Below are 26,709 nucleotides of genomic sequence, written 5' to 3'. Positions count from 1 at the left end.
CTCAGAGCAAGTATAAGGACATAAGAATAGCCTTACTGGGTCAGACATTGGTCCATCTAGCCTGGTAGCCCGTCTTCTCATGAGGAACTTTGTCAAAAGCTTTCTGAAAAACTAGATGTACTACACAACCAGCTCACTTTTATCTACATGTTTATTCACACCTTCAGGGAAGTCAAGCAAATTGGTGAGGCAAAATCTCTGTACCATTAAATTATGTTTGTCTATATTTTTTATAATTGTTTCCACCATTTTGTCTGGCACTGTAATTTCCCGGAATTCTCCTGGAACTCTCTTTAAAAATTGGCATAACATTGGCCACCTTCCAATCTTCAGGTACTACAAATGATTTTAGCGACAGATTACAGATCACTAACAACAGGTCAGCAATTTCATGTTTGAGTTCTTTTAGTTCCCTGGGATGTCGATTTGGCTGCCAGATTCACCGAGATTTCTTTCAGTTCCACCGCATCGTCACCCTTGAAAACCATTAATGGCTCTTACATCTTACTTAAGGACCAAAGCAAGGAATTCATTCAGTCTCTCTGCTATGGCCTTATCCTCTCTGAGCACTCCTTTTGCTCCTAGATCATCCAGCAATCCCATGGATTCCCTCATAGGTTTTCTGATTCTGATGTTCCTAAAAAATTGTTATTATGAGTTTTTGCCTCTTTGGCAAATTTCTCTTCATATTCCTTTTTATCTTTCTCTATCAATGCTTTGCATCTAATTTTCCAGTGCTTATGTCTCTTCTTATTTTTTCCATTCTTTAAAGGATATTTTTTTACTCCAATAGCCTCTTTCACTTCACCTTTTAACCATGCTGTCTCTCATTTTCTCTTCTTTTTCACCTTTGTTAATATGTGGAATTCATCTGGTCTGGGTTTCCATGATGGTATTTTTAAATAACATCCACACCTAGTTTACAGTCCCATTTGCCAATGATCCTTTTAGCTTCTTTTTAACCATTTTCCTCATTTTATCGTAGTCACCCTTTCAAAAATTAAATACTGTTACAGTAGCTTTCTTTAGCGATGACACTACAAATATCAGCTCAAATTTATTAAATTGTGATCACTGCCTCCCAGCGGACCCAGCACAGTTACCTCCTGTACTGTGTCTTACATTCCACTGGCTACTCCAAGAAGCAGTCGTTTATGACATCTAGGACTTTTACCTCCCTGCCACTCCCTGTTGTAACATTTATCCAGTCAGTATTGGAGTAATTGAAATCACCAGTAATTTCTACACACCTCAGAACTCCTCTCAAAAGCCCACAGATCAAGGAATCAAACCTCCAAAGCTACACAACATAAAAAGGAAAACAAAGTGGAGTAAAACCTCAGTTGTGCTTCATAGGTAAAAAAAATTCCACTTTGTCCATTAATCTTTATATTCAAATCTTAAACCAGCACCATAAACTGGATTTCATAGAACCCCTCTTTTACTAAGGCGCGCTAGCCAATTTAGCACATGCTAAACGCTAACATGTCCATAGAATATAATGGGCGAATTAGAATTAAGCGCGTGCTAAATTGGCTAGCGCACCTTAGTAAAAGGACCCTAGAGAGAATTAGTTCAGTAGTAATTATGCACAATCCATGCACAGTTGAAATTGTGCCAAAGTACATTCAATTAGACTTCATAGTAAAGGCAAGGCAAATGAATGAAAACCGGGACACTTAACTGCAGTAATCTCCTCATGGCTCTGATTCCAAGCAGAGTTCACAGGTTTCACAATCCTGCTGCTGTGTCCCTGAACACCCGACAGGGAATCCCCTTTTTGCCACTGGTTGCGTCAAAGGTTTATCAAAGTTCATGCTCCAAAAGCATATCCGTTATTGCAGTGTCTTTGGGGGTTTGGTTCCTTAAGCTGTTGGCTTTTGAGAGGGGTTCTGAAGTGTGTATGGAGCATTTGTAGAAATTATTGGTGAGTTTTTGTGCTCCCTCTTCATTATTAAATTGGTAATTGAAATCACCCATTATTATACTGTTGCCCAATTTGGCAGCTTTCCTAATCTCTGAAAACACTTCTTCATCTATCTGCTCATTGTGTCCCGGGTAGGGTAGTGTAACCCTAACTATATATTCTTACCCTCCACATATGGAATTTATATCCATATGGATTCCACACTGCTATCTATGTCATGCAAAATTGATTCAATTCCCTCTTTAATATATTACGCAACCAACCTCAAATTTGATCTACCCTATCCTTGTGATGTTATTTGTACCCAGGTAACACAATGTCCCATTGATTGTTCTCCTTCCACTAGGTCTCTGAAATGCCTATTATATCTACCTCCTCATTCAGTGCTATATACTTGCTATTTTATTTTTTAGGTTTCTAGCATTTGTATACAGACACTTCAAATTGTGTTTTTCCTTGTATCTACAGGCTGCTGAGAAGATGACACTGAACCAACCTAGTTCCATCCCGGTTAAGGTGGATTCCATCCTTTCAGAATAAGCTCCCCCTTCCCCAGAAGGTTGCCCAGTTCCTAACAAATCTAAATCCCTCATCCCTGTACCATCGTTTCAACAATTGAGACTTTGGAGCTCTGCCTGCCTCTCTGGGAGCATTTCTGAAAATGCTACCCTGGAGGATCTGAATTTCTGCTTTCTACCTAAGAGCCTACATTTGGTTTCCAGAACCTCCCTCCCACATTTTCCTATGTCATTGGTATCTATATGTACCAAGATAGCCGGCTCCTCCCCAGTACTACTTAAAATCCTATCCAAGTAACACGTGAGGTCCGCCACCTTTGTACCAGACAGGCAAGTGACCAGACAATCCTCATGCCCACCAGCCACCCAGTTATCTACATGCCTAATGATCGAAACACCAACTACAACAGTTCTCCTAACCCCTCCTGGGCAAAAGCCCCTGGAGAAAAATTTTCAGTGTGAGAGAATATTGCATTCCCTGATGGGTAGGTTCTGGCTACAGGATTATTTCCTACTTCACCAAGGTGATGGTCTCCTTTTAGGAGACCTCCCTCATCTAAAACAGTGAAGGGGCTGCCAGACTTGAGGTAGGACCTCTCTACAGCATCCCTGTAGGTCTCCTCTATGTATTTCTCTGACTCCTCAGTTCCTCCGAGTCTGCTACTCTAACCTCGAGGGAACAAACTCATTTTTTTGAGAGCTAGGAATTCTTTGCAGCGAGCACACACATATAACTTCATACCAAGTGGGAGATAATTATACGTGACACTCTGTGCAAAAGACTGGAAAGCATCCCTCATTAACCTACTAGGAATATATTAGACTAGTATAGAAAATTATATGTTGACAATTTTTTCCCCATCCCCATGGGAACTCATTTTCCCGTCCTGTCCCAGCAAGTTCTTTTCCTGTCCCTGCCCCATTCCTGTAAGTTCTGTCCTCTTCTTCACAAGTCTCAAACACTTTAAAATCATAAGTGTTCAAGGCTTGTGTGGTTAAGGCAAAGTTTGCAGGAATGAGACGGGGACAAAACTCGTGGGGACAGGACAGGGAAATTGAGTTCCTGTGTCATTCTCTAGCATAGAGAGCCTTAGGATTATATTGTATGCTTTATTTAGTATTTGATTCTTAGCAGGTAATGAAATAGAATAAGAATATTTAATAAAGAGATCTCTTGTTGTCCTAATTAGAATAATTGACTATTAATTAAGACTATAAGTAAATAAATGAACTGGAGATGGGTGGGAGTGGGGAGGATGGTTAGGCCAAATCCATTTGTTCCAAAGTGGTCTGGTAAATGATTAGAAAGCAAAAATTTATTGTCTGCTAATTTTATTTCCTCATTTTCTACCAGACCAGAGTCCCACAAAATTGCAAGAGAATGGTGCTCTGATTGCTTTCTTCTCTAAGTTCTAAGAGCCTGGGGTTAGGTAGACAGTCTGTTCTCTCCTTATGCCTTGGGACCAACTTTGGGGAGAGGGAGATTTAATTTACATATACTTTGTTACAGAAAATACACAGTGTTTAGAGCTGCTTGATTCCTTATATAGGACAGAGGTTCTTAGTCTACATCTGCTAGTAGAGGAAAATAACTCTTTTGTTCTGAACTAGTCTGATAAAAATCAAAGAAATAAAATTACCAGGGAAAAAATCTTTCTCTATTCCACTACCTTTTGAATTCCAGAACCATTTTTATCCCAGGACAAGCAGGCAGGCTATTCTCACATGTGGGTGACGTCATCCGACGGAACCCCGATGCCTCACAAACAGACTTGCTTGAAGAAACTAGAAGTTTCAAGTCGCCTGCACTGCGCATGCGCTAGTGCCTTCCTGCCCAGCACAGGGAGCGTCTCCTTAGTTCTTAGTTTTCCACGGAGCCGAGAAGTCCGTCTTTGACTCTCTGCATTCAACTTCGTTCACTTTTGCCTTCTCTACAACCGCGGTTGGTGTTTTTTTTCTTCACGAATCGCTGTTTTATTTTATTTTCATTAGTTTAGTTTAAAAAAAAAAAGATTTTTGTCTTCCGTCCGTTCTCCGGGACGGGCCGCTCAACCGCAGCCCGCGAGCTTCAACTTTGCGGCAGCTATTTTTCGGCCTATGTCCCGGCCTGCTACAGGCTTTAAGAAGTGTAGCAAGTGTCGGCGTGTGATCTCCCACATGGACCCTCACAGACGCTGCCGCAAGTGCCTTGGGCCGAAACATCATCCAATGTTGTGCCTGCCTTGCCAAACACTTCAGCCTTGTGCTTTCAAGCGTCGTTGCATATTGGTGGATAAGCTCTTCGACATGGAGTCTCCAACTGATCCCTCAACTTCGAAGGCATCTTCGACCTTGACTTCCATCGAGGCTCCTTTTGCACCTCGTGCTTCCACCTCGAGCTTCAACAAACCTTCATCATTTGCAGCGGCTCTTGCTTCGACGTCACCTGCTGTATCTTCCCCTGTTTCCTCAGGTCAGATAGCTCAGCAGTCAGTTCCACCGGTGGTGATTAAAGTGTCCAAGACTGCTAAATCGAAGCACACTCACACTTCCTCGAAGGAACCTCCAGCCAAGGCAGGTGGACCGGTTTCAGACGCGGATCCCACCTTGCGGCTTCTTTCCAGACCATATTAGAGAAGCAGTTTCTTCAGTACCTTACTATTATAGGTCCTAAACTGCTTCCTTTTATCCTGCCTGGGCATTCAGCAGACTCCCGCGAGGTCGAGCCGCTTTCCATGTCTCAGTCAGGCTTTCATGCTCTTTGCAGGGAGCAGAGTCTCTGCGAGTGTCTGGTCTGCCATCCAAGCACGAACAGCAAGGAGCAGATTTTTTGCGAGTGTATCGAAGAGAATCCTCACACTCTCAGCAAGGAGCAGAGTCTTTGCGAGTGCATCGAGGTTCCTCCTCCAAGCCTCTGGAGCTTCGATCTACAGCCTCTAGCCCTATCCACATGCTGGCATCGGCTGCTTCTGTCTCCGAGGCGAAATCTCCTCGATCCTCGAGATCTGGTTCTCGACACAGCTCTCATCGTTCGAGGCCTTCATCGAGGCGTTCTTCGCAGGACATTCCTTCTTCCTCAAAGCCTCGTTCTACTCCGACCTCGACCAGATCACCGACTCCTCGGTCGAGGTCTCCGATGTTGGATCTCGAGGATGTTCCTGTCTCAGTTGCCTCGTCCAAGTCACCAGGTTCCTTCGATGCTTTTTTCCATGCCGAAGCTTCTTCTTCGACGCAAGCTGCCTCGATGTCCTCGAGTCCTTCTCGAGACCAAGCCTTGCCAGATCAGCTATCTTTTTCATCTTTCCTGTGACAGATGGCTCTGGACTTGGATGTAAAATTGGATACTGGCTCCAAATATTCTAAGGAATATCTAGAAGTCATGCGTCTCCCTCAGCCTCTGGCTGAGAGTCTCAAGCTTCCACTTCATAAGCTTTTGAATCAAACTTTTGCTCAATGCATGGAGACCCCTTTTTCCATACCAGCAGTTCCAGGAAAATTGGACTCGAGGTATAAAACTGTGCATCACAAAGGATTTGACAATTCGCAGCTTTCTCATCAATCCCTGCTCGTTGAATCCTCCTTGAAGAGATCCCATCCTTCCAAGGTCTGTGCCACAGTTCCTCCTGGGAGAGAGGGGAAAACTATGGACAAATTTGGACGTCACATCTACCAGAATGCTATGATGTCCTCTAAAGTCCTCAACTATAATTTTTATTTCATTTCTTATTTTGAATTTCTTCTTTCCCTTCTGCCGAGGTTTTTGTCCTATATGGACAACCAAATGCATTTTGAGTTTCAGGAACTGATTGCTTCTTTCTCTCAATTGCGTCTCTATCTCCTTCAATAATCTTATGATGCTTTTGAGTTATCTGCCCGAGCGGCTGTTTGCTCAGTGGCTAAGCGTCGTCTTGCCTGGCTTCGAACCATTGACATGGACTCTAACCTTCAGGACTGCTTAGCTAACCTTCCTTGTCAAGGCAACGACCTCTGATGAATCCATCGAGGCAGCCACCAAGAAATTATCTGACCATGCAAAATCGTTTGCTTCCATTGTTAGACCCAAGCCAAAACCGGCTCCAGCCAAGCCTACACGCCCTCCTGTCATCTATCAAAGGCATTTTCCTCCAAAGCTGGCTCCTTATACTCGCCCTCCTCTGAAAAAGCAGCATCCTCAGAAGCAACAGCAATCCCAACCTTCTGCTGCACCTAAGGCTTTTCAGCCTTTTTGACTGTTTACAACAGAGCATAACCTCCATCGTTCTGTCTCCTTTTCACCCTATAGGAGGTTGTCTCCATCATTTTTACAATTGATGGATACTAATTACATCCGAACTCTGGGTGCTAACAATCATCAGGGAAGGATACTCTCTTCACTTGACTCAGGTTCCACCAGAGCTCCCTCCAAGAGAGTATCCTTCCAATTCATCCCTGACCGCCCTTCTTCAGGAAGCTCAAGCTCTGCTTCTTCTCCATGCCATCAAGCCAGTTCCCTTGGAACAGCAGAACAAGGGGTTTTACTCCCGTTACTTCCTTGTCCCGAAGAAGACGGGTGATCTGCGACCCATTCTGGATCTCAGGGTTCTCAACAAATTCCTAGTCAAAGAAAAGTTTTGAATGTTGTCCCTGGCATCTCTTTATCCCCTTCTCGAGCAGAACGACTGGTTATGCTCTCTGGATCTCAAGGAGGCCTATAGTCATATTCCCATCCATCCAGCCTCCTGTCAATACCTCAGATTTCGGATGGGGAATCTGCATTACCAATACAGAGTTCTACCCTTCGGCCTGGCCTCGTCTCCCAGAGTGTTCACCAAGTGCCTTGTGGTGGTAGCAGCAGCTCTACGGAATCATGGTCTCCAGGTATTTCCCTACCTAAACGACTGGCTCATCAGGGATTCCACATCTCAAGGGGTTATTGTAGCGACCCAATGGACTATCTGGTTCCTACAAAGTTTGGGATTCGAAATCAACTTTCCCAAATCTCACCTTCAACCCTCACAGAATCTGCAATTCATTGGAACTGTTCTGGACACTGTCCAACTCAGAGCATTCCTTCCTCAACAACGTCTGGAGGCTCTTCTTCAACTTTGTCACACAGTGTCTTCCCGCTCTTCCATCTCAGCGAGACACATGATGGTACTTCTGAGTCACATGGCCTCCACAGTACATGTGACTCCTTTTGCCAGACTTCACCTCAGAATTCTTCAGTGGACCCTGGCATCTCAATGGACGCAAGTTTGCGATCCTCCTTCCCAACACATTTCAGTCACTCCTTCTTTCAAGAAGTCTCTCCGTTGGTGGATGCTCTCTTCCAATCTTTCCAGAGGTTTACTTTTTCAAACACCCCCTCATCAGAAGGTCCTCACAACAGACTCTTCGACCTACTCTTGGGGCGCTCATATCGATGGTCTCCGTACTCAAGGCCTATGGACCAGTACGGATCGTCAGTGTCATATCAATCAGTTGGAACTCAGAACGATCCTCAAAGCTCTCCATGCTTTTCAACATCTCCTTCACGACACAGTAGTCCTCTTTCACATGGACAACCAAGTCGCCATGTATTATGTCAACAAGCAGGGAGGGACAGGATCTGCCTCCCTTTGTCAGGAAGCTCTGGAAGTTTGGGACTGGGCAATCCGTCACAACACCTTCCTCAAAGCTGTCTACATTCAAGGGGTTCAGAATTGCTTGGCGGACAACTTGAGTCATCTCCTCCAACCTCACGAATGGTCTCTCCATTCCTTGCCTCTTCATCAAATTTTTTCACAATGGGGAACGGCTCAGATAGACCTCTTTGCAGCTCCCCACAACTACAAACTGCATCAGTTCTGCTACAGGATATACTCTCCTCACCGCCTCGAGGCAGATGCTTTTCTTCTGGAATGGATGAGTCTTTTCCTCTATGCATTCCCTCCTTTTCCTCTCATTCTCAAGACTCTGGTCAAGTTGAAGAACGATCATGCCACCATGATTCTAATCGCTCCTCGATGGCCGAGGCATCCCTGGTACTCCCTTCTACTTCAACTCAGCAGCAGGGAGCCATTCCTTCTACCAGTTTTTCCTTCTCTGTTTACACAGAGTCAGAGATCTCTGCTTCATCCCAACCTACAGTCTCTACACCTGACAGCTTGGTACCTCTGAACATACAGTTTTCTCAATCTGTAAGAGACGTTTTAGAAGCTTCTAGAAAGCTTACAACTAGACAATGCTATCACCCAAAATGGAATAGATTTTCTACATTGTGTTTTTCTCATCATAAGAAGCCTCAACATTCCTTCTTATCTTCTGTTTTGGACTATCTTTTGTACTTATCTAATTCTGGTCTCAAGTCTACATCTATATGAGTCCACCTTAGTGCAATTGCGGCTTTTCATCAACCTATTGAAGGGAAACCCCTTTCAGCTCATCCAGTGGTTTCCAGGTTCATGAAAGGACTTTTCAATATCAAACCTCCTCTCAAACCGCCTCCTGTGGTTTGGGACCTCAATGTTGTCCTTTCTCAACTCATGAAGCCTCCATTTGAACCAATTGATAAGGCTCATCTGAAGTATCTCACTTGGAAAGTGGTGTTTCTCATTGCCCTCACTTCTGTTCAACGAGTCAGTGAGCTACAAGCCTTAGTTACTGACCCACCTTTCACTGTGTTCCATCATGATAAGGTAGTTCTTCGTACTCCCCGAAATTCCTTCCTAAAGTGGTCTCAGAATTTCATCTCAACCAATCCATCGTGCTTCCAGTGTTTTTTTCCAAAGCCTCATTCTCACCCTGGAGAATCAGCTCTGCATACTCTGAACTGTAAACGTGCTTTGGCCTTCTATTTAGAGTGCACCAAACCACGCAGAACTGTTCCTCAACTTTTTGTCTCCTTCGATCCAAATAAATTGGGACATCCTATTTCTAAGCGTACCATCTCCAACTGGATTGCGGCTTGTATCTCATTCTGCTATGCCCAGGCTAGATTACCCCTTCACAGTAAAGTCACAGCCCATAAAGTCCGGGCAATGGCAGCTTCAGTAGCTTTCCTCAGATCTACACCTATTGAGGAAATTTGTAAGGCTGCTACTTGGTCCTCGGTTCATACCTTCACTTCTCACTATTGCCTGGATACTTTCTCCAGACGGGATGGACAGTTTGGCCAAACAGTATTACAAAATTTATTCTCCTAAGTTGCCAACACTCCCACCATCCCTTTCTGGTTAGCTTGGAGGTCACTCACATGTGAGAATAGCCTGCCTGCTTGTCCTGGGATAAAGCACAGTTACATACCGTAACAGGTGTTATCCAGGGACAGCAGGCAGCTATTCTCACAACCCACCCACCTCCCCTGGTTGGCTTCTCTGCTAGCTATCTGAACTGAGGAGACGCGCCCTGTGCTGGGCGGGAAGGCACTGGTGCATGCGCGATGCGGGTGACTCGAAACTTCTAGTTTCTTCAAGCAAGTCTGCTTGTGAGGCGTCCACATCGGGGCTCTGTCGGATGATGTCACCCACATGTGAGAATAGCTGCCTGCTGTCCCTGGATAACACCTGTTACGATAAGTAACTGTGCTTTCTTCCCTCACCTCTTTTGGGACAGTACTACAGGCATCCACCATTCTTTCCATGAAGAAATATTTCCTGATGGTGCTTTTGATTATACCTCCTTGTAGCCCCATATCATGTTCTCTAATTCTAAAGCATCACCTCATTTGGATAAAGATGTTTGTTTAGTAATACCTTTAAAGTATTTAAAGGTCTAGCTTCTTTATATCCTTAGTAAGAAAACAACAAGGCAAAAGGTCCACCAAAGATCCAATGTGGAACAAAAGAAGATCAGTAGACAGTGTAGAGATTAAATTCAAATTTATTCATGGTGCTCCCAGCAAAATTGCCCGATGCATTTCACCAAACAAGGCTGCCTCAGGGGCATATAACTAGCTAGGATAAGGAGAACTTTCCACCAACATTAAAATCCAGCTGGTGCAAAAGAACAGCTTACTCCAACAAGTATCCTGGATCTGTGATAACCTTGAATAAATCTTAATTCAATCTCCATATTGTTTGATGATCTTCTTTTGTCCTTAGTAAGATACAGCCTCCAAAACTGGACACACTACTCCATGTGAGGTCTAACAAGTGTCCTGTACAAAGGCATCATGATGAAGTCCTTTCTGCTGGTTATGCCCATCTCTATGCAGGCTAGCATTCTTCTGGCTTTGACCATTGCTTTTTCATGTTGTTTTGCTACCTTGAGTTCCCCCAGACTTTATCTCCCCTAGGTCTCTCTCCTGGTCCATGCACTACAGCCTCTACCTTCCTATTGCATACATCTCTCTTAGCTTTCTGCATCTCTACTTTTTTTTATTTTTTTTTGCATTAAAGGTTAACTGCCAAGTATTAAACCAGCTATCTGGTTTTTGTAAATCACTGAGAGCTAGTGATTGCCTACGCTCTCCTAGGTTGTAGATTTTTACATCATCAGCAAATACACAAATTTGCCTTGTAACCCATCAGCCATATTGTTCATAAAGTTATTAAGCAGAATCAGCCCTAGGACCAACCTCTGAGGCACTTTTCTTTTACCCAAATGAATTGCATTTACCACTGTCGTCTGCCATCTGTTAGTCAACCAAATTTTAAGCCAATTGACTACCCACTTCCCACATGCTTTAGATCCCAGGGGTTGCTTGCACTCTTTTCCTCCTCCCCCCCGTACTCTTGTGTATGCTTTGTGTGTCCTTTGATTTAACTCTCATGTGTTTGTGTATTTCCCATGTATCCATTGTATATGAGTTTTCCTCCATCATGTTCCTGGAAAGGAAAATGTATTCTCCTTTATCCTCTTATGGGGGTATGCCTTACTCACTGCACAACTAAGGAAATGTGTATATTTCATCCCTTGTTTTCTCAGGGAGGGTTTGTATCACTGCTTCTGATGCTGACTCTTTCAGTTCCTTGTATATAGACTTTTTGTTTGTTTTCCCTTGTGTGTTTACACCTCAATTATTAGGGTTTTTCCCCTTTAATTTCCAGGAGATTGAGACTTCAGAACCATGTAGCTGCATTTATTTCACTGGTTACAGCATCATTATTGGAACCAACAAGTTCTATGAAATTGAGATGAAACAGTATACTCTGGAAGGTAAGTAATACACTTCAAAAACATGATATTTCAAACCTGTTTTCTAACGGGCCTAGGTACAAGTAATGCTTTATGCTTGGGTCATGTATTAAGGAAAAAATAAATACAAACATTAAGCATCACAAGGTTTACAAAATATTAGGGGTTGGCCCAGTGGCTCAGATGATAAAGCATTCCTGATTTAACTCTCTAGATGGCTAGGGATGCTATGAAGGTATCATTCAAGGATCTAGAACAGTGGTTCTCAACTTATCCTCATGCACCCCCAACCAGTCAAGTTTCAGGATATCCACCATGTCAATATATATGAGATATATTTGCATACAGTGGAGGTAATGCTTGAAAATATATCCACCATGTCAATATATATGAGATATTTGCATACAGTGGAGGTAATGCTTGAAAATGTATCTCATGTGTATTCATTGTAGATGTTCTGAAAACCTGACTAGGTTGAGAGTCCCCAGTCAGGGGTGGAAGGCTGAGGGACACTTTGATTGCTGATGAGAAGCTCATGGTTGTGAGGTTCCAAAGAAAGCCAAGGTACATGACCTCTGGCCCAGGATTATCAATAAAATGATGTGGAAGGGGAGGGATCTAATATCCCTATGCAAAGGAAGACTCATAGTACCAAATCCCAGTTTGGTTAGAACTGCCAGGTCCAAAAAAATATTTGGGATGTTTGAAAAGAAAAATAAAATGTTGTCATGCCCCAATCATTCCATGGTGTGACTGCACCTTGAGTATTGTGTTCAGGTCTGATTGTCTATTCCATTAAAGATACAAAAGAGCTAGAAGAGGTATACAGAAGGACAACAAAATAATAAAGCAGATGGAACACCTCTCTCATGAAGAAAAATTAGAGCTCATCTTAGAAAAGATATAATGAGTTGGGATGTGATAGAAGTTTATAAAATCATGAGTGAGATGGATAGGTAAATAGGGAATGGTTATTTAGGCCTTCAGACTACTAGAACAAAGGAACACTACATGAGATTAACAGCAAAATTTAAAACAATTTAGAAGATGCTTTTTCTTCACTCAACAAATAAGCTGTGGAGTTTGTTCCCAGAGGATGTGGTCAAGGCTAGAAAATGGCACAGTCACCGTTATCGTGGATTAATCGGTTTAGCAGGTTAAAGCAGGAAGTTTCAGTAGAGCGGTTAGGATTCACCAGAAGGAAGGGCATGAAGCCAGCCTGGGTGAATCACTGCTGCTGCAGGAGCATGTAAGTTTCAAGCAGGTTAAAAAGAGATGTCAAACCCACGAGGAAGAGGACATGAAGGAAGATGAGTGCTAGCTGAACCCATAGGGGGGGAGAAAGAGGGAGGGAAGGCTGGAGGATAGGAAGAAAGGTGCTACTTGATTAATGGGAGGGGGAGGAGTAGGAGGGGAAAGGGAAGGGAAAGAGATGTTAGACCAAGGAGATAAAGGAAGAGTGAGTCAAATACTGGTCCCACAGTGGGAAGGAGAAAGGAAAGGAGGGCAGGCAGATGAGCTAAATGCTAGAGGGGAGGGAACGATGCTGGGAGGAGTTGGAGAGGAAAGAGACACATTGGTAAGGAATATGCTAGGATTCAAAGGCAAATTAGATGCACATCTCCTTATGAGAGGCATAGAGGGATATGGGTGGTAAAACTACATCAGGTGTATACCTGACTGGGCCTCCGCGTGTGCGGATCGCCGGACTCGATGGACCATGGGTCTGATCCGGTGATGGCAGTTCTTATGTTCTTATGAATAGAGGGAAAAAGCTGCACACAGGGAGATAACAGAAACAGAGGGGAAATGATGTGTAGGGGGAGATAGGGATAAGGACAAGAAGGGAAAATGGTTACATGGGGATGATATGAATATGGACACAGAGGGGCAATACTGGACATAAGAAGGGACATGTTAGACATGGAGGAGAATAGGAACATAGAAGGGAGATGGGGGTATAGGGACATAGAGGAGTGGTGTTCAACATGGGGAGAGAGGATAGAGAGGTGTTAGTGGATATGAACACAGGGGACATACTGGACAGGGAAGTATAGGGGCACAGAGAAGGGAGATGCTGAACATGAAAAGTGATAGAGACACAGAGATGGAAGATGGATGGTAGACATGGAGAGAAGAGATGTCTGTCAAATGGACAGGAGACACTGGTGAGTGGGTTAAGAGAAGATAGAAGAAAGCAGAAGGCAGTTTGAGACCAACATGGTTTGAAAAATAAATTGACCAGACAAAAGGTATAAAATAATTTTATTTTCTATTTTATTAGAGTATGTTAGATTTGAAATGTATATCCTGCCAGAGCTGAGGTTAGACATGGCTGGGGCCCAGGGTAGAAATTTGGGAGAGAAACCCAAAGCCCACTACTGGGCTGCACTTTCTTCAGCTTCCAGCAGGCTTGGGGCTCTCTCTGGTCAGAGTCCAAGAGCAATTGCCCTAGTTGCACATCCCTAACACCATTCCTGGCATGTACCATCTTTATGTTATTCGCAGTCCAGGAATAAATGCATCTCTTTCTATTTCTCTAATATTGTACTACATAAATGTTCAAGGCTTGTATAGAAGGGGTCAGAGCTTGCGGGGATGGTGATAGGGACAGAGCTCATAGGTATCTGGGGGGAAGGGGCAGGATAGGGGCGGACTGTGTCCATGTGTTATTTTCTAGTTAAGTCATTTGGTTCAGACAAATTCCTATAGGAGAAATCCCTGAAACATTTTTAGCCAAATTTCAGAAAGGACTGCAGGAAATTGATTCATGCTTTTTAATATGCTGGGTATTTTCTAGTAATTGTGGCTACCGTCATAGAAAGATACTGGGCCTCATGGACACTTGGTATAACATGGCATGTTTATGTTCTTATTCAAAACATATAAATAGCAGAGCAATGACTTCATTTTTCACCAATATGCTTGTTACTAAACCTGAATTAGAAACTAAAGAGGTGAAGGATGCAGTTAGGGAAAAGAAAGACTCGTTCAAAAAATGGAAGCGTGAGAAAACAACTGAGGCTTGGAACAGTCATAAAGACGACCAGAAGAAGTGCCACAAGGCTGTGAGAGAAGCTAAAAGGGCCTATGAGGAAAAGATAGCCCAAGAGGCCAAAAACTTCAAACCATTTTTTAGATATGTTAAAGGGAAAAAACCTGCAAAGGAGACAGTGGGCCCTCTTGACGACCAAGGAAGAAAAGGATACATCAAAGAGGACAAACAGATTGCAGACAGATTAAATTCCTTCTTAGCTTCTGTCTTTACCAAGGAAGACACCACATCGATACCCAAAACAGTGAAAGTATTCAAGGGGGAAATAGAGGAGAGCCTCACCACAGTGAAGGTGGATCTGGACCAGGTATACTATCAGATTGACAAACTAAAAAGTGACAAATCCCCTGGCCCAGACGGAATTCACCCGAGAGTATTAAAAGAACTAAAGATGGAAATCGGAGAACTACTGCAAACCCTCGCTAACTTGTCAGTTATAACCGGACAGATACCAGAAGACTGGAAGATAGCGAACGTAATACCAATCTTCAAAAAAGGATCAAGGGGAGAACCGGGAAACTATAGACCAGTGAGTCTCACATCGGTCCCTGGGAAAATGGTTGAGGCTTTGATTAAAGACAGCATTGTACAGCACCTGGATAACCATGACCTGCTGAGAGGTAGTCAGCATGGCTTCAGGAAAGGGAAGTCATGCTTGACAAACTTACTTCAGTTTTTCGAGGGAGTGAACAAACAAGTCGATAGCGGAGAACCGGTTGACATAATATACTTGGACTTCCAGAAAGCGTTCGACAAAGTACCTCATGCGAGACTTCTCAAGAAACTACAAAGTCATGGAATAGAAGGGGATATACTGAGATGGATAGGAAAATGGCTAGAAAACAGAAGACAAAGAGTGGGCATAAATGGGAAGTACTCAGACTGGAAGAAAGTAACTAGCGGTGTGCCTCAGGGCTCAGTTCTTGGGCCTATCTTATTCAATATCTTCGTAAATGACCTGGAAGAAGAAACGACCAGTGCTATCATCAAGTTTGCAGATGACACAAAACTATGCCGAGCAATCAGGTCACAAAAAGACAGCGAAGAACTCCAGAGAGATTTGAAGCAACTTGAGAGATGGGCAGAAAATTGGCAGATGAGTTTTAATGTAGAAAAATGCAAAGTGATGCACCTGGGCAGTAAAAACAAGGAGCATGGGTACAAACTGTTAGGTATAACATTGAGGAAGAGCGATCAAGAAAAAGACCTGGGAGTACTGATAGATAGAACCCTGAAGCCATCGGCTCAATGTGCAGCGGCGGCAAAGAAAGCTAACAGGATGTTAGGCATGATAAAGAAAGGAATCACGAGTAGATCAAGGGAGGTCATAATGCCGCTTTATAGAGCAATGGTCAGACCACACCTGGAATACTGTGTCCAACACTGGTCTCCATACCTGAAGAAGGATATAACACTACTGGAGAGGGTGAAGAGGAGAGCGACGAAGCTAGTAAAAGGTATGGAGAACTTGAGCTACAAAGATCGCCTCAGAAAACTGGGACTATTCACCCTTGAGAAGAGAAGACTGAGAGGGGATCTGATAGAGACTTTTAAATTGCTAAAAGGAATTGACATAATGGAGCAAGCTCACTCACCAACAGGGGGAAAGGATGGTGAGCAAGAAACAGCGTTATTCACATTGGCAAATGTAACCCAGTCTCGGACCAGAGGTCATGGCCTGAAGCTGAGAGGGGACACGGCCAAGACAAACGTCAGAAAGTTCTGCTTCACACAGCGAGTGGTGAACGCCTGGAACTCTCTCCCGAAAGAGCTGGTGGAGGAAACCACCGTTCTAGGATTTAAGGGAAAATTGGACGCACATCTTCTTGCAGAAGACATTGAGGGATACGAGTGACATTGTATTCGCCAGGGTGTGCCTGGCTGGGCCTCCGCGTGTGCGGAACGCCGGACTAGATGGACCCCGGGTCTGATCCGGTGCAGGCATTTCTTATGTTCTTATGTTCTTATGTTCTTAAATTGAAGACCACCCTGTTAATAGGCCTTCACCAAATGACCTCACGACAACTCAATATGCTGGTCTAAGTAATATATATTTTATTAATAATCAATAACAGCTTACAGGAACAAGTCTTTCAGCATATAGAGCCAACAGATCAATATACGTCAAGCCGTCTTGAGCATACCTGGGTATTTGTCCTGATTAAGTCATCAAAAGACTGTCCTTTTATACATTTTTGACAGCCTGAGAACACGTTGGTACATATTACAATCCTAGTTTCTATTGGTTATTCACAATTTGTCATTTCTCTTATTAGTTCATTGATTGGACAACATTTTTACTTTTCTGAGTCATATTGCGCGTGATGTCCTGTTAACCAAAAGGTCTGTCTAATTCCTGACATATGCCATTTTAATATCAAGAATCATCAATTTTCCAAGCAGGGCTCGCCCATTCCAGGATATATTTGCACAGTAGTCAATTTCATATTCTTAATTAAGATATATGGTAATCCCCTTCTGTTCTAATGCTGGTAATTTCCATTCTCACAAATACACTTGTCTGTTTTATGATACTCAGCAGATGTTTTGCTAGTTTCTGTGTGAAGGATGAGTTTCAATGAAACTGCTTATTTTAGCAGAAACAGAGATTATGTGAGAGCTGACAGTTTGTTCAGGGGTGTTTTTAGGCCTGTACAATATATTGCCATATTTCTATTAATCTGGGGATTTCAGGGGGCTGTCTTCACCTCCAGTTTCATGGAGGTCTTGTCTCTTCACCTGTACGCACCTGTACAGGTCTTTTCCTTCCCCTTCCTCAAAATTCTATAAGAAGCGCCCAAATGTTAGGCGCCTAATTAGGCACTGTTCAGTGCGATTCAAGTCAAATTAGGTGCTATTTAATGAATCTCGCTAAGCGGAAGCTATTTTGGAGGCGCCCAAGAAATAGGCCAGCTCTAGGCACAACTAAAAGGTAAGCGCCTAGCTGAGCGCTTAAGCACAATTCTGTAACAAGCCAAGCCAATGCCTAACATGCATAGCGCCTGTTTTTTTTGAAAGCCGCCTAAATTTTTAGAGGCACCTTGTTGCAGAATCGCTCTTTCTTGATAGGCGCTTAAGTTTCAATTATTACTGATTAAAAAACTTAATTGAGCTTGTTACTCGATTTAGATAGGTGCCTATCTAGATGGGTGCCTCCGAAATAAATGCCTAACATTAGGTGCCGGTTACAGAATTTGGGCCTAAGTTTACTCTGGTCTCTTCTAATACTTATTTTAACTCCTGATATGAGGATAAACCTTGGGGTCTTATCCTTGACTTCAAGGAGCCTCCATTCTAACCTCCGGTCTTTCCTCATGAAGTCCAACTATCCTCTCTTTCTTCTTTCCTACTCCTGCCGTAGTTTACAGTGGCTCTAAGTGGTGTTAGATCATTACTAAAAGCAGACTTGTCTGTGGACTGGAATGGGGGAAGCAGACTTGTCTGTGGACTGGAATGGGCTAATTACTTCAGGGGAAAACAAAGGATATGCTGCAAACGCAGAAGTATTTTCAATTCAAAATATCAAGATGGTTTGTCAACTGGCTACAACAAGTAAAAGTCATATGTGTCAGAAAATAGGGGGAAATAACTATACATTTTTTAGCAAGCCTTCAGATTACATTATTTGGGGATAAACTAACTAGAAAGAGCAACTAACTTACTAGGATGATCCTAGATTTAAATCAGTGAAAGCACATTCTCTATGATATGATAGTCAATTGCAGTATATATCATAAGACCATCCTTGGGATGGCAATAGGTAGGTATTCAGGTGACTGTCCTTGGCCCTGCTATTTGATCATCTCCTCCCTTCCTCATGCCAAAGAAGAGAAGCCCTTTTAACCTGGCTTTTTTTTTTTTAGTTCCAAATTTTTTATTGAAATTTTGTATAATAGCATACTATAAAGCAGGAGAAACAAATTTAACAAACTGCTCATAACAATTATTAACACAAAGCTTAGGATATTAAGAGACAAAATCCTTTAAATAAACTCTCTCTCTTCCCAACCACCCACCCATCCCATTTGCAGAGAGTGAAAAACTAGCATCTATCCATCCATCCATACCTACATACATCTCCATTCTTTCACTATACTTCAACTATTATCTGCAACCTCTTGTATAGAACATAAGAACATAAGAAGTTGCCTCCGCTGGGTCAGACACAAGGTCCATCGTGCCCAGCAGTCCGCACCCGCGGCGGCCCTTCAGGCCCATGACCTGTAATGTGATCCTTCTCTAATCCCTTTTATCCTTCTATCCATACTCTGTCTAAAACCTATCTCTACCTCTATCTGTATCCTTCAATCCCCCTATCGTTCAGGAATTTATCCAATCCTTCCTTGAACCCCCGTAGTGTACTCTGTCCTATCACAACCTCCGGAAGCGCATTCCAGGTGTCCACCACCCTCTGTGTAAAGAAGAACTTCCTAGCATTGGTTCTAAAATTGTCCCCTTTCAGCTTCTCTGAGTGCCCCCTGGTGCTTGTGGTTCCCAATAATCTGAAAAATCTGTCCCTTTCCACCCTCTCTATGCCCTTCATGATCTTGAAAGTCTCTATCATGTCTCCTCTGAGTCTCCTCTTTTCAAGGGAGAAGAGCCCCAGCCTTCCCAACCTGTCTGTGTATGAAAGGTTTTCCATACCTGTTATCATTTTCGTCGCTCTTCTCTGGACCCTTTCAAGTATCGCCATGTCCTTCTTGAGGTACGGTGATCAATACTGGACACAGTACTCCAGATGCGGACGAACCATCGCACGATACAGCGGCATGATGACTTCCTTCTTCCTGGTCGTAATGCCCTTCTTAATAATACCCAACATTCTGTTTGCTTTCTTGGAGGCCGCTGCACATTGTGCCGTTGGTTTCATTGTAGTATCTACCAGTACACCCAAGTCTTTTTCAAGATTACTATCCCCTAGCACTGACCCCCCCCCCCCCCCATTTTGTAGCTGAACATCGGGTTTTTTTTCCCTAAATGCATAACCTTGCATTTCTCTATATTAAAGCGCATTTGCCATTTGCTTGCCCACTCCTCCAGTTTGTTTAGGTCCCTTTGTAGGTCTTCACATTCTTCTGTGGTTCTAACCCTGCTGCAGAGTTTGGTGTCATCCGCAAATTTTATAACTTCACACTTCGTCCCTGCTTCTAGGTCGTTTATGAATACATTGAACAGCAGCGGTCCGAGCACCGACCCCTGGGGAACACCGCTCGTGACCTTCCGCCAGTCCGAGTAGTGGCCCTTCACTCCGACCCATTGCTTTCTATCTGCCAACCAGTGTTTAATCCATCTGTGTACGTCCCCTTCCACCCCGTGGCTCCACAGCTTCCTAAAAAGCCGCTCATGGGGCACCGTGTCAAAGGCCTTTTGGAAGTCGAGATAGATGATGTCTATGGGTTCTCCTTTGTCCATCTGGCTGTTTATCCCTTCAAAGAAGTGTAGTAGGTTTGTTTGGCACGATCTTCCCTTGCAAAAGCCATGCTGGCTCACTTTTAGTTGTCCATTTTTTTCTATGTGTTTGCAGATGGTGTCCATTATTAGTGCCTCCATCATCTTGCCTGGGACTGATGTCAGGCTTACTGGCCTGTAGTTCCCCGGGTCACCCCTCGATCCCTTTTTAAAGATAGGTGTGATATTTGCTATTTTCCAGTCCTCCGGGATCTCCCCAGTTTTCAAGGACAAGTTGCAAATTTGTCGGAGAGTTTCCGCTATTTCGTTCCTTAGCTCTTTTAGAACCCTTGGGTGGATTCCATCCGGGCCCAGAGATTTGTCGCTTTTTAGTCTGTCTATCTGTTTGAGGATCTCCTCATGGCTTATCTCTATATGCACTAAAAAAGAAATTCCCAAGTGGAAAAACTTCATACAATAATATCAAACAATAATTCCCACTTAAGCTAGAATGTGTATGAAAGTTCTATTTTACTAACAGGAGTAAGCCTCAGTAATGGAGCCTACGCGTAGTCAAATTCAATGACTGAGGTATTCAGCGTAGTTGTTTGTTGCTCCTTATTCTCCAATCATTGGCTTCACTCCTTCACTCCTATTATTTTACTTTATTTATCAAAAGACTAAAAGTAATATAAATTAGTGATTATTATTTAAGGTCGTTTTTTTAGTATATAAAAATGCTGTAATTAGTTCGTTTCCATTCCTTTCATTACATTCTTGTAAACTTCATGAAACTGCATTCATTCATTTAACTCCAAAGGTTAATTCTTATTATATATTGATAGTTAAGCAACATTTCTTATTTAGAAATTCTTATTAATAGTTGAGCAACATTTCTTATTTTAGAAAGCCTACTTATCTTGAGTCAGCGCTTGTATTACAGAAAAGCCAATGTGGCCAACGTTTCGTGGGCAAAGATTCCAACCCACTGCATCAGGGCCGAATATTATGGAAAACAAGCCGCTGAAAAAATAGAAAAAAAAATTTTTGTTTTGATTTTAATAAACAGCAATATACTTTATACAGTTTATACACAATAAATTCGCTTACTTACTGCTCACTATGTATTTGAAAGCGGTCTCATAGTCTAAACAAAATGGCGACAGCCTCATTTTAAAAGACTTGGCAGTGTACTGACGTCAGTCAGAATATCGGATTTCATTGGGGCAGAAGATCGTAAACTATGCTGCATTATCTAAGGCAACAAACCAAAACCTGGAACTGGAATCCAGCCAGTGTTTGGTAAAAATGTTACCATTCAAATAGTTTGTTAAAGGTAGCTTCTAATAAAAATGTTGCCATTCAATTTGTTTGTTCAAGCCATCAAGATACAATGTATTTAATCGGCTAATCCATCGCTGTTCATGCTGGGCTAGCATACGCCTGAAATTGCCTCCTCTATTATCAGGTTTAACTACCTCTATAATGACAGCTCTTAGTGTCATGAACTCATGTTTTTTCGTAATGCAATGTCTTGCTAGTGGCGCCCCCATATTCAGATTCTTAATATTACTCTTGTGTTCTGTCAGTCTGACAGTCAGTGGCCTTGACGTCTGCCCTATATATAGTAGATTACAGGGACATCTTAAAGCATACACCACTCCCCGGGTTTTACAATTCGACGTATGATTCAAGGTATATTCCCTATTATCTTTAGGGTTCCTGAATGTTTTAGTACATTCCATCAGAGCACACATCTGACATTTGCCACATATTTGGTGTCCCAACATCGCAGTGTCTGAATTAATGGAGGCATCTTTAGGATGAGAGGGGCATAGTATTTCCTTCAGATTTCTACTACGGCGATATGCTATCCTGAGGGAATAGTCCTTAAATGTTCCTGCTATACTTAGTATCTCCCAATGTTTTCTCAAAGATTGAGCAATTTTGTAGCTCTGATTCGAGTACGTTAGTACACAAGTCATAACCTTCTCATCTATATTACCTTTGTTCTTATTTCTGGGGGTTAATAAAAGCTCCCTATGATTATAAAGGGCTCTTTTATATGCTCTCGTGATGGTTTTTTCCGGGTAACCCCGTTGCAAAAATTTTTGTTTCAGGTTAATTGCTTGTCTTTTAAAATCAACCTCAGAGGTACAGATTCTTCTAATTCTCAAAAATTGTGAAAAAGGAAGACTCTTTCTAAGGGAACTAGGATGAGCACTTGAAAAATGTAATACTGAATTGCTATCTGTCGGTTTCGTATAGACCTGTGTCTGAAATTTCCCATCCACAATTTTAATCAAAACATCCAGGAATGAAATTTCAGCTGAGCTGGAAGTATGAGTAAATCTAACTTTAGGGTGACAAGTGTCCATATATTTCAAAAACTCACTGAGTTCATCAGAGTCTCCGTTCCAGATCAAAAAGATGTCATCAATATAGCGAGTCCATAGTGTTACTTTGTTAAAAAAATGTGAGGGATATATCCATTTTTGTTCAAAGTCATTCATGAACAGGTTTGCCACAGCCGGAGCCATGGTAATACCCATTGCTATCCCTGATTTTTGATGGAATAAACAATCTTCAAACATGAAAAAACTGTGTTGAAGTACCATTTTAGCTAATTGACAAAGAAACGTTGTCGGCACTTTAGGATTTATTCTTGAATCCAGGGTTTCTTTAATAATCTCAAGCGCCTCCTCTTGTGGAATGATAGTATAAAGAGAGCACACATCTATCGTGACCAGTATAGATTGTCGATCTAATTGAATGGGCTCAATTCTCCTCAAGAATTCAGTAGTATCCTGTATATAGGAAACAGTCTTTTTTACAAAAGTTTGAAGAAACTTATCAATATAGATAGATGCAGCTTCCAAAAGCGATCCTCTATTGGAGACGATAGGTCTCCCTGGTGGAGTAGTTAGAGACTTATGAATTTTAGGAAGCAGATAGAAAATCGGGATTTTGGGGTACCCCACATTCAAAAACCGAAACTCTCTTTTAGTCAAATAGCCATGATCTAAAGCAGTTTTAGTCAGTTTGTTGATTTTTAACTGCAAATCTTTCGTTGGATCAACGGTTAAAACTATATAATCATCACTGTGTAGTTGTTTAAAAGCTTCCATCATATAGTCCACTCTATTCATTAACACAATCTTCCCGCCTTTATCTATCTATCTATCTTTTTTTCTATTTTTTCAGCGGCTTGTTTTCCATAATATTCGGCCCTGATGCAGTGGGTTGGAATCTTTGCCCACGAAACGTTGGCCACGTTGGCTTTTCTGTAATACAAGCGCTGACTCAAGATAAGTAGGCTTTCTAAAATAAGAAATGTTGCTCAACTATTAATAAGAATTTCTAAATAAGAAATGTTGCTTAACTATCAATATATAATAAGAATTAATAACCTTTGGAGTTAAATGAATGAATGCAGTTTCATGAAGTTTACAAGAATGTAATGAAAGGAATGGAAACGAACTAATTACAGCATTTTTATATACTAAAAAAACGACCTTAAATAATAATCACTAATTTATATTAGTTTTAGTCTTTTGATAAATAAAGTAAAATAATAGGAGTGAAGGAGTGAAGCCAATGATTGGAGAATAAGGAGCAACAAACAACTACGCTGAATACCTCAGTCATTGAATTTGACTACGCGTAGGCTCCATTACTGAGGCTTACTCCTGTTAGTAAAATAGAACTTTCATACACATTCTAGCTTAAGTGGGAATTATTGTTTGATATTATCTCTATATGCACCAGTTTTTCTTCCTGATCTCCACTTATGATCTCTTCGGGTTCTGGTACATTCGATGTGTCCTCACTCGTGAAGACCGACGAGAAGAACTTGTTTAACCTGCCCATAAAAATCTAAATTTGGCCACTTTACCTCTGTTTTCCATTATGACCGCTTCATATTTCTCAGTTAAACACTGAATTCCACCAAAATTGGAAAGATAACAAGGATGCATTTTTCCAAGTTTTCAAAAAGGTTAGGATTACTACAGCAGTTAGTATAGCTACTAGTCTTTTATGAATTTTAGTGCTATCAACTGAAGCAAAGAGATTAAAGATCACTCCAGTGTATGTTAAGGGAACATTTATATTTAATACTGCTTAAACATGACTCCACAACTGTTGTCAGAAGTCATGAACTATAGGGTAATAGAATAACATGTGATCTAATGTTCCTTTTTCATGCCCACAAGACCAACATAAAGGAGAGTATTCTCAGTTAATTTTGTTTAATCTTACAGGAGTCCATATTACACGTCTAATCACAAAAAATAGAGATTGTTTCATGGAAGCGAACTGACAACATTGGATGCGTTTAAGGAACATGAATTTCTGTTGATCATCAGATATAGTTTCCGTGACCTTATGTCACGTAAACCATCAATGTATTTTTCGTTGCTCCAAATATACAAGTACTTTATACCAGTTTGATGCTATATGATCTAACCCCAATATTTTTTTACATATTGAAATAATACTTGTTTCTGGTGAACTTAACGGGATTTTTGAACTTTATGATGGCAAGCCTATGCTGTAATCATTTGAAGCTATGCAAAAATCTAAATTTGATAACTAGTACGTAATTCTGAGAATGGCTTCAAACATCCTGATTTTACTATGTCAGATAAGATGTATATACCCAGTTCTATCCATTCTTTCCATATGATACATTTCCCATCAATACAGATATTCCTATTACTCCATAGAGGACAGAGAATTGATTTTCCAAAAGGCGTATCCAACTGGGAATCAATTTTAACAAGTGCCTTCTGAATAGACTTTATAATAGAGTTTAATTTCAAAAATTGTGGGAGCACAACACCAATTAGATCTTGCAACCTAATTGGGCTAAGTACATTTTTTTTCTAGTATACACCACTTGGCAAATTATGCTGATCAGGCATTAGCCAATAAATAGCTTGTCTTAGTATGTAAGCACTATGATATTTGTAAAGATGAGGTAAATTCAGTCTAGCATATTCCCTAGTACGCTGTAAGGTTTTAAAGCAATCCTTGGCTGTTTGCTTTGCCAGATAAATCTACTGATATCTTTGTCCAAATCCTTATACAATGCTGGTGAAAAATAGATAGGGGTTATATTTAGATAATACAGAATTGTTGGTACTATGGTCATTCACACAATCTCCATGCATCACCACCAGGATAACCATTTAGGCAAGAGTTTTCTTATCAGATCTTTTATTGTATCACACATTAGCTTTAATTGTTTCATCCAAGGTGGAGTGTACTTATATTCCTAGATATCTAAAGCCATTTGGCTTCCACTTAAAAGAAAATTATTTAAATAGATCTTGATAACTTAACACATTAACTGGCATTAGTTCTGACTTTGACCAATTTATTTTGTAGCCAGAGAAGTTACCAAAATCATCAATAACCTCAAGTAATATTGGAATAGTCTGTGAAGGTTCCATGAGATAGAGAAACACATCATCAGCATATGCAGTTAGTTTATACATTTCAGAACCATAAGGGATTCCTTTAATTTTGGGCTCTTGTCTTATTGCCAAAAATAGTGGCTCAAGATCTAGATCAAAAAGCAGTGGCGATAGGGAGCAACCTTGTCTAATTACCCTTTGTAGTGGAAAGCATGCTGACAAACAGTTATATATATATATATATATATATATATATATATATATATATATATATATATATATAATCTAGCACCAGGTAACGTGTAAAGTACCTTTACCATTTTGCAAAAATTATTGCCCAATCTAAACCAAGCTAGCACATCCATCATGTATGACCATTCAACTGTGAAACGTTTTCTCAGCATCTAATGATACCAAGAAAGCAGGTGACTCTAAGGACTTAGTAATTTGAAGCATCTGAAAACACATCCTGGTATTGTTTGCAAAGTGTCGTTTTGCAATGAAACCAGTTTGCTCTGATGCAATCAATTTCGGCAACATATTTGCTAGTCTACTTGCCGCAATTTGAAACATCTGAAAACACGTCCTGATATTGTTTGCAGAGTGTTGTTTTGCAATGAAACAAGTTTGCTCTGATGCAATCAATTTCGGCAACATATTTGCTGGTCTACTTGCTAAAATTTAAGCATAAATCTTAACATCAACGTTAATTAACGAAATTGGTCTATAATTGCTTACATCAATTGGGTCTCTGGCTTTAGAATTACAATCATTAGAGCTTTTCTCACAAACATCTACAAAGAAGCAAGAGCTAAAGAAAAATACTACACCCAACTAATCATGAAATTTCCCAACCGATCCAGGGGCATCTTCTCTTTGACCAGGAACTTCTTTTCATCAGCCCAATGTCCCACTAACAATCAGTCTGTAGGAGTGGATACAGAATCTTTCACCTCCTTCTTTCAAGAGAAGATAGAAAAGATCCGAAACAACCTCGACCTATCCACATCTTCTTACAGTTCCTCACTGAATTCTGCGCCAATCCAACAAATCCCGTTAACATCTCTCAACCACTTCAATGAAATCTCATTGGCAGAACTCAAATCAAATTTGGAATCAATTCACCACTTCAGCTCTTGACTTATGCCCACACACCCTCCTTTCCTCAAATCAATCCTTCCCTTAATCAATGCCTCATTGTGTAAAGGGGAAGTTCCAACACCCTGGAAAGCTTTAGTGGTCAAACCATTACTAAAGAAACCCTCCCTAGATCCAGACACACCAAGCAATTATAGGCCAGTTTCCAATCTTCCCTTTGTATCAAAG

At 41.5% G+C, this 26,709-nt stretch overlaps 1 protein-coding gene across 1 annotated transcript in view; it reads left to right on the top strand.

Annotated features, from left to right (window-relative positions):
• Nucleotides 1–26,709, top strand: part of CIT (citron rho-interacting serine/threonine kinase) — a 702,016-nt gene that overhangs the window by 566,310 nt on the left and 108,997 nt on the right. The window contains 1 exon segment of the mRNA XM_033956569.1: nt 11,433–11,541. Within this exon segment, the coding sequence (XP_033812460.1) occupies nt 11,433–11,541 (109 nt within the window).

The sequence above is a fragment of the Geotrypetes seraphini genome, chromosome 8 (genome assembly GCF_902459505.1).
Source record: "Geotrypetes seraphini chromosome 8, aGeoSer1.1, whole genome shotgun sequence".
Taxonomy (NCBI): Eukaryota; Metazoa; Chordata; class Amphibia; order Gymnophiona; family Dermophiidae; genus Geotrypetes; species Geotrypetes seraphini.
This window is presented reverse-complemented; position numbering and strand designations above follow the sequence as displayed.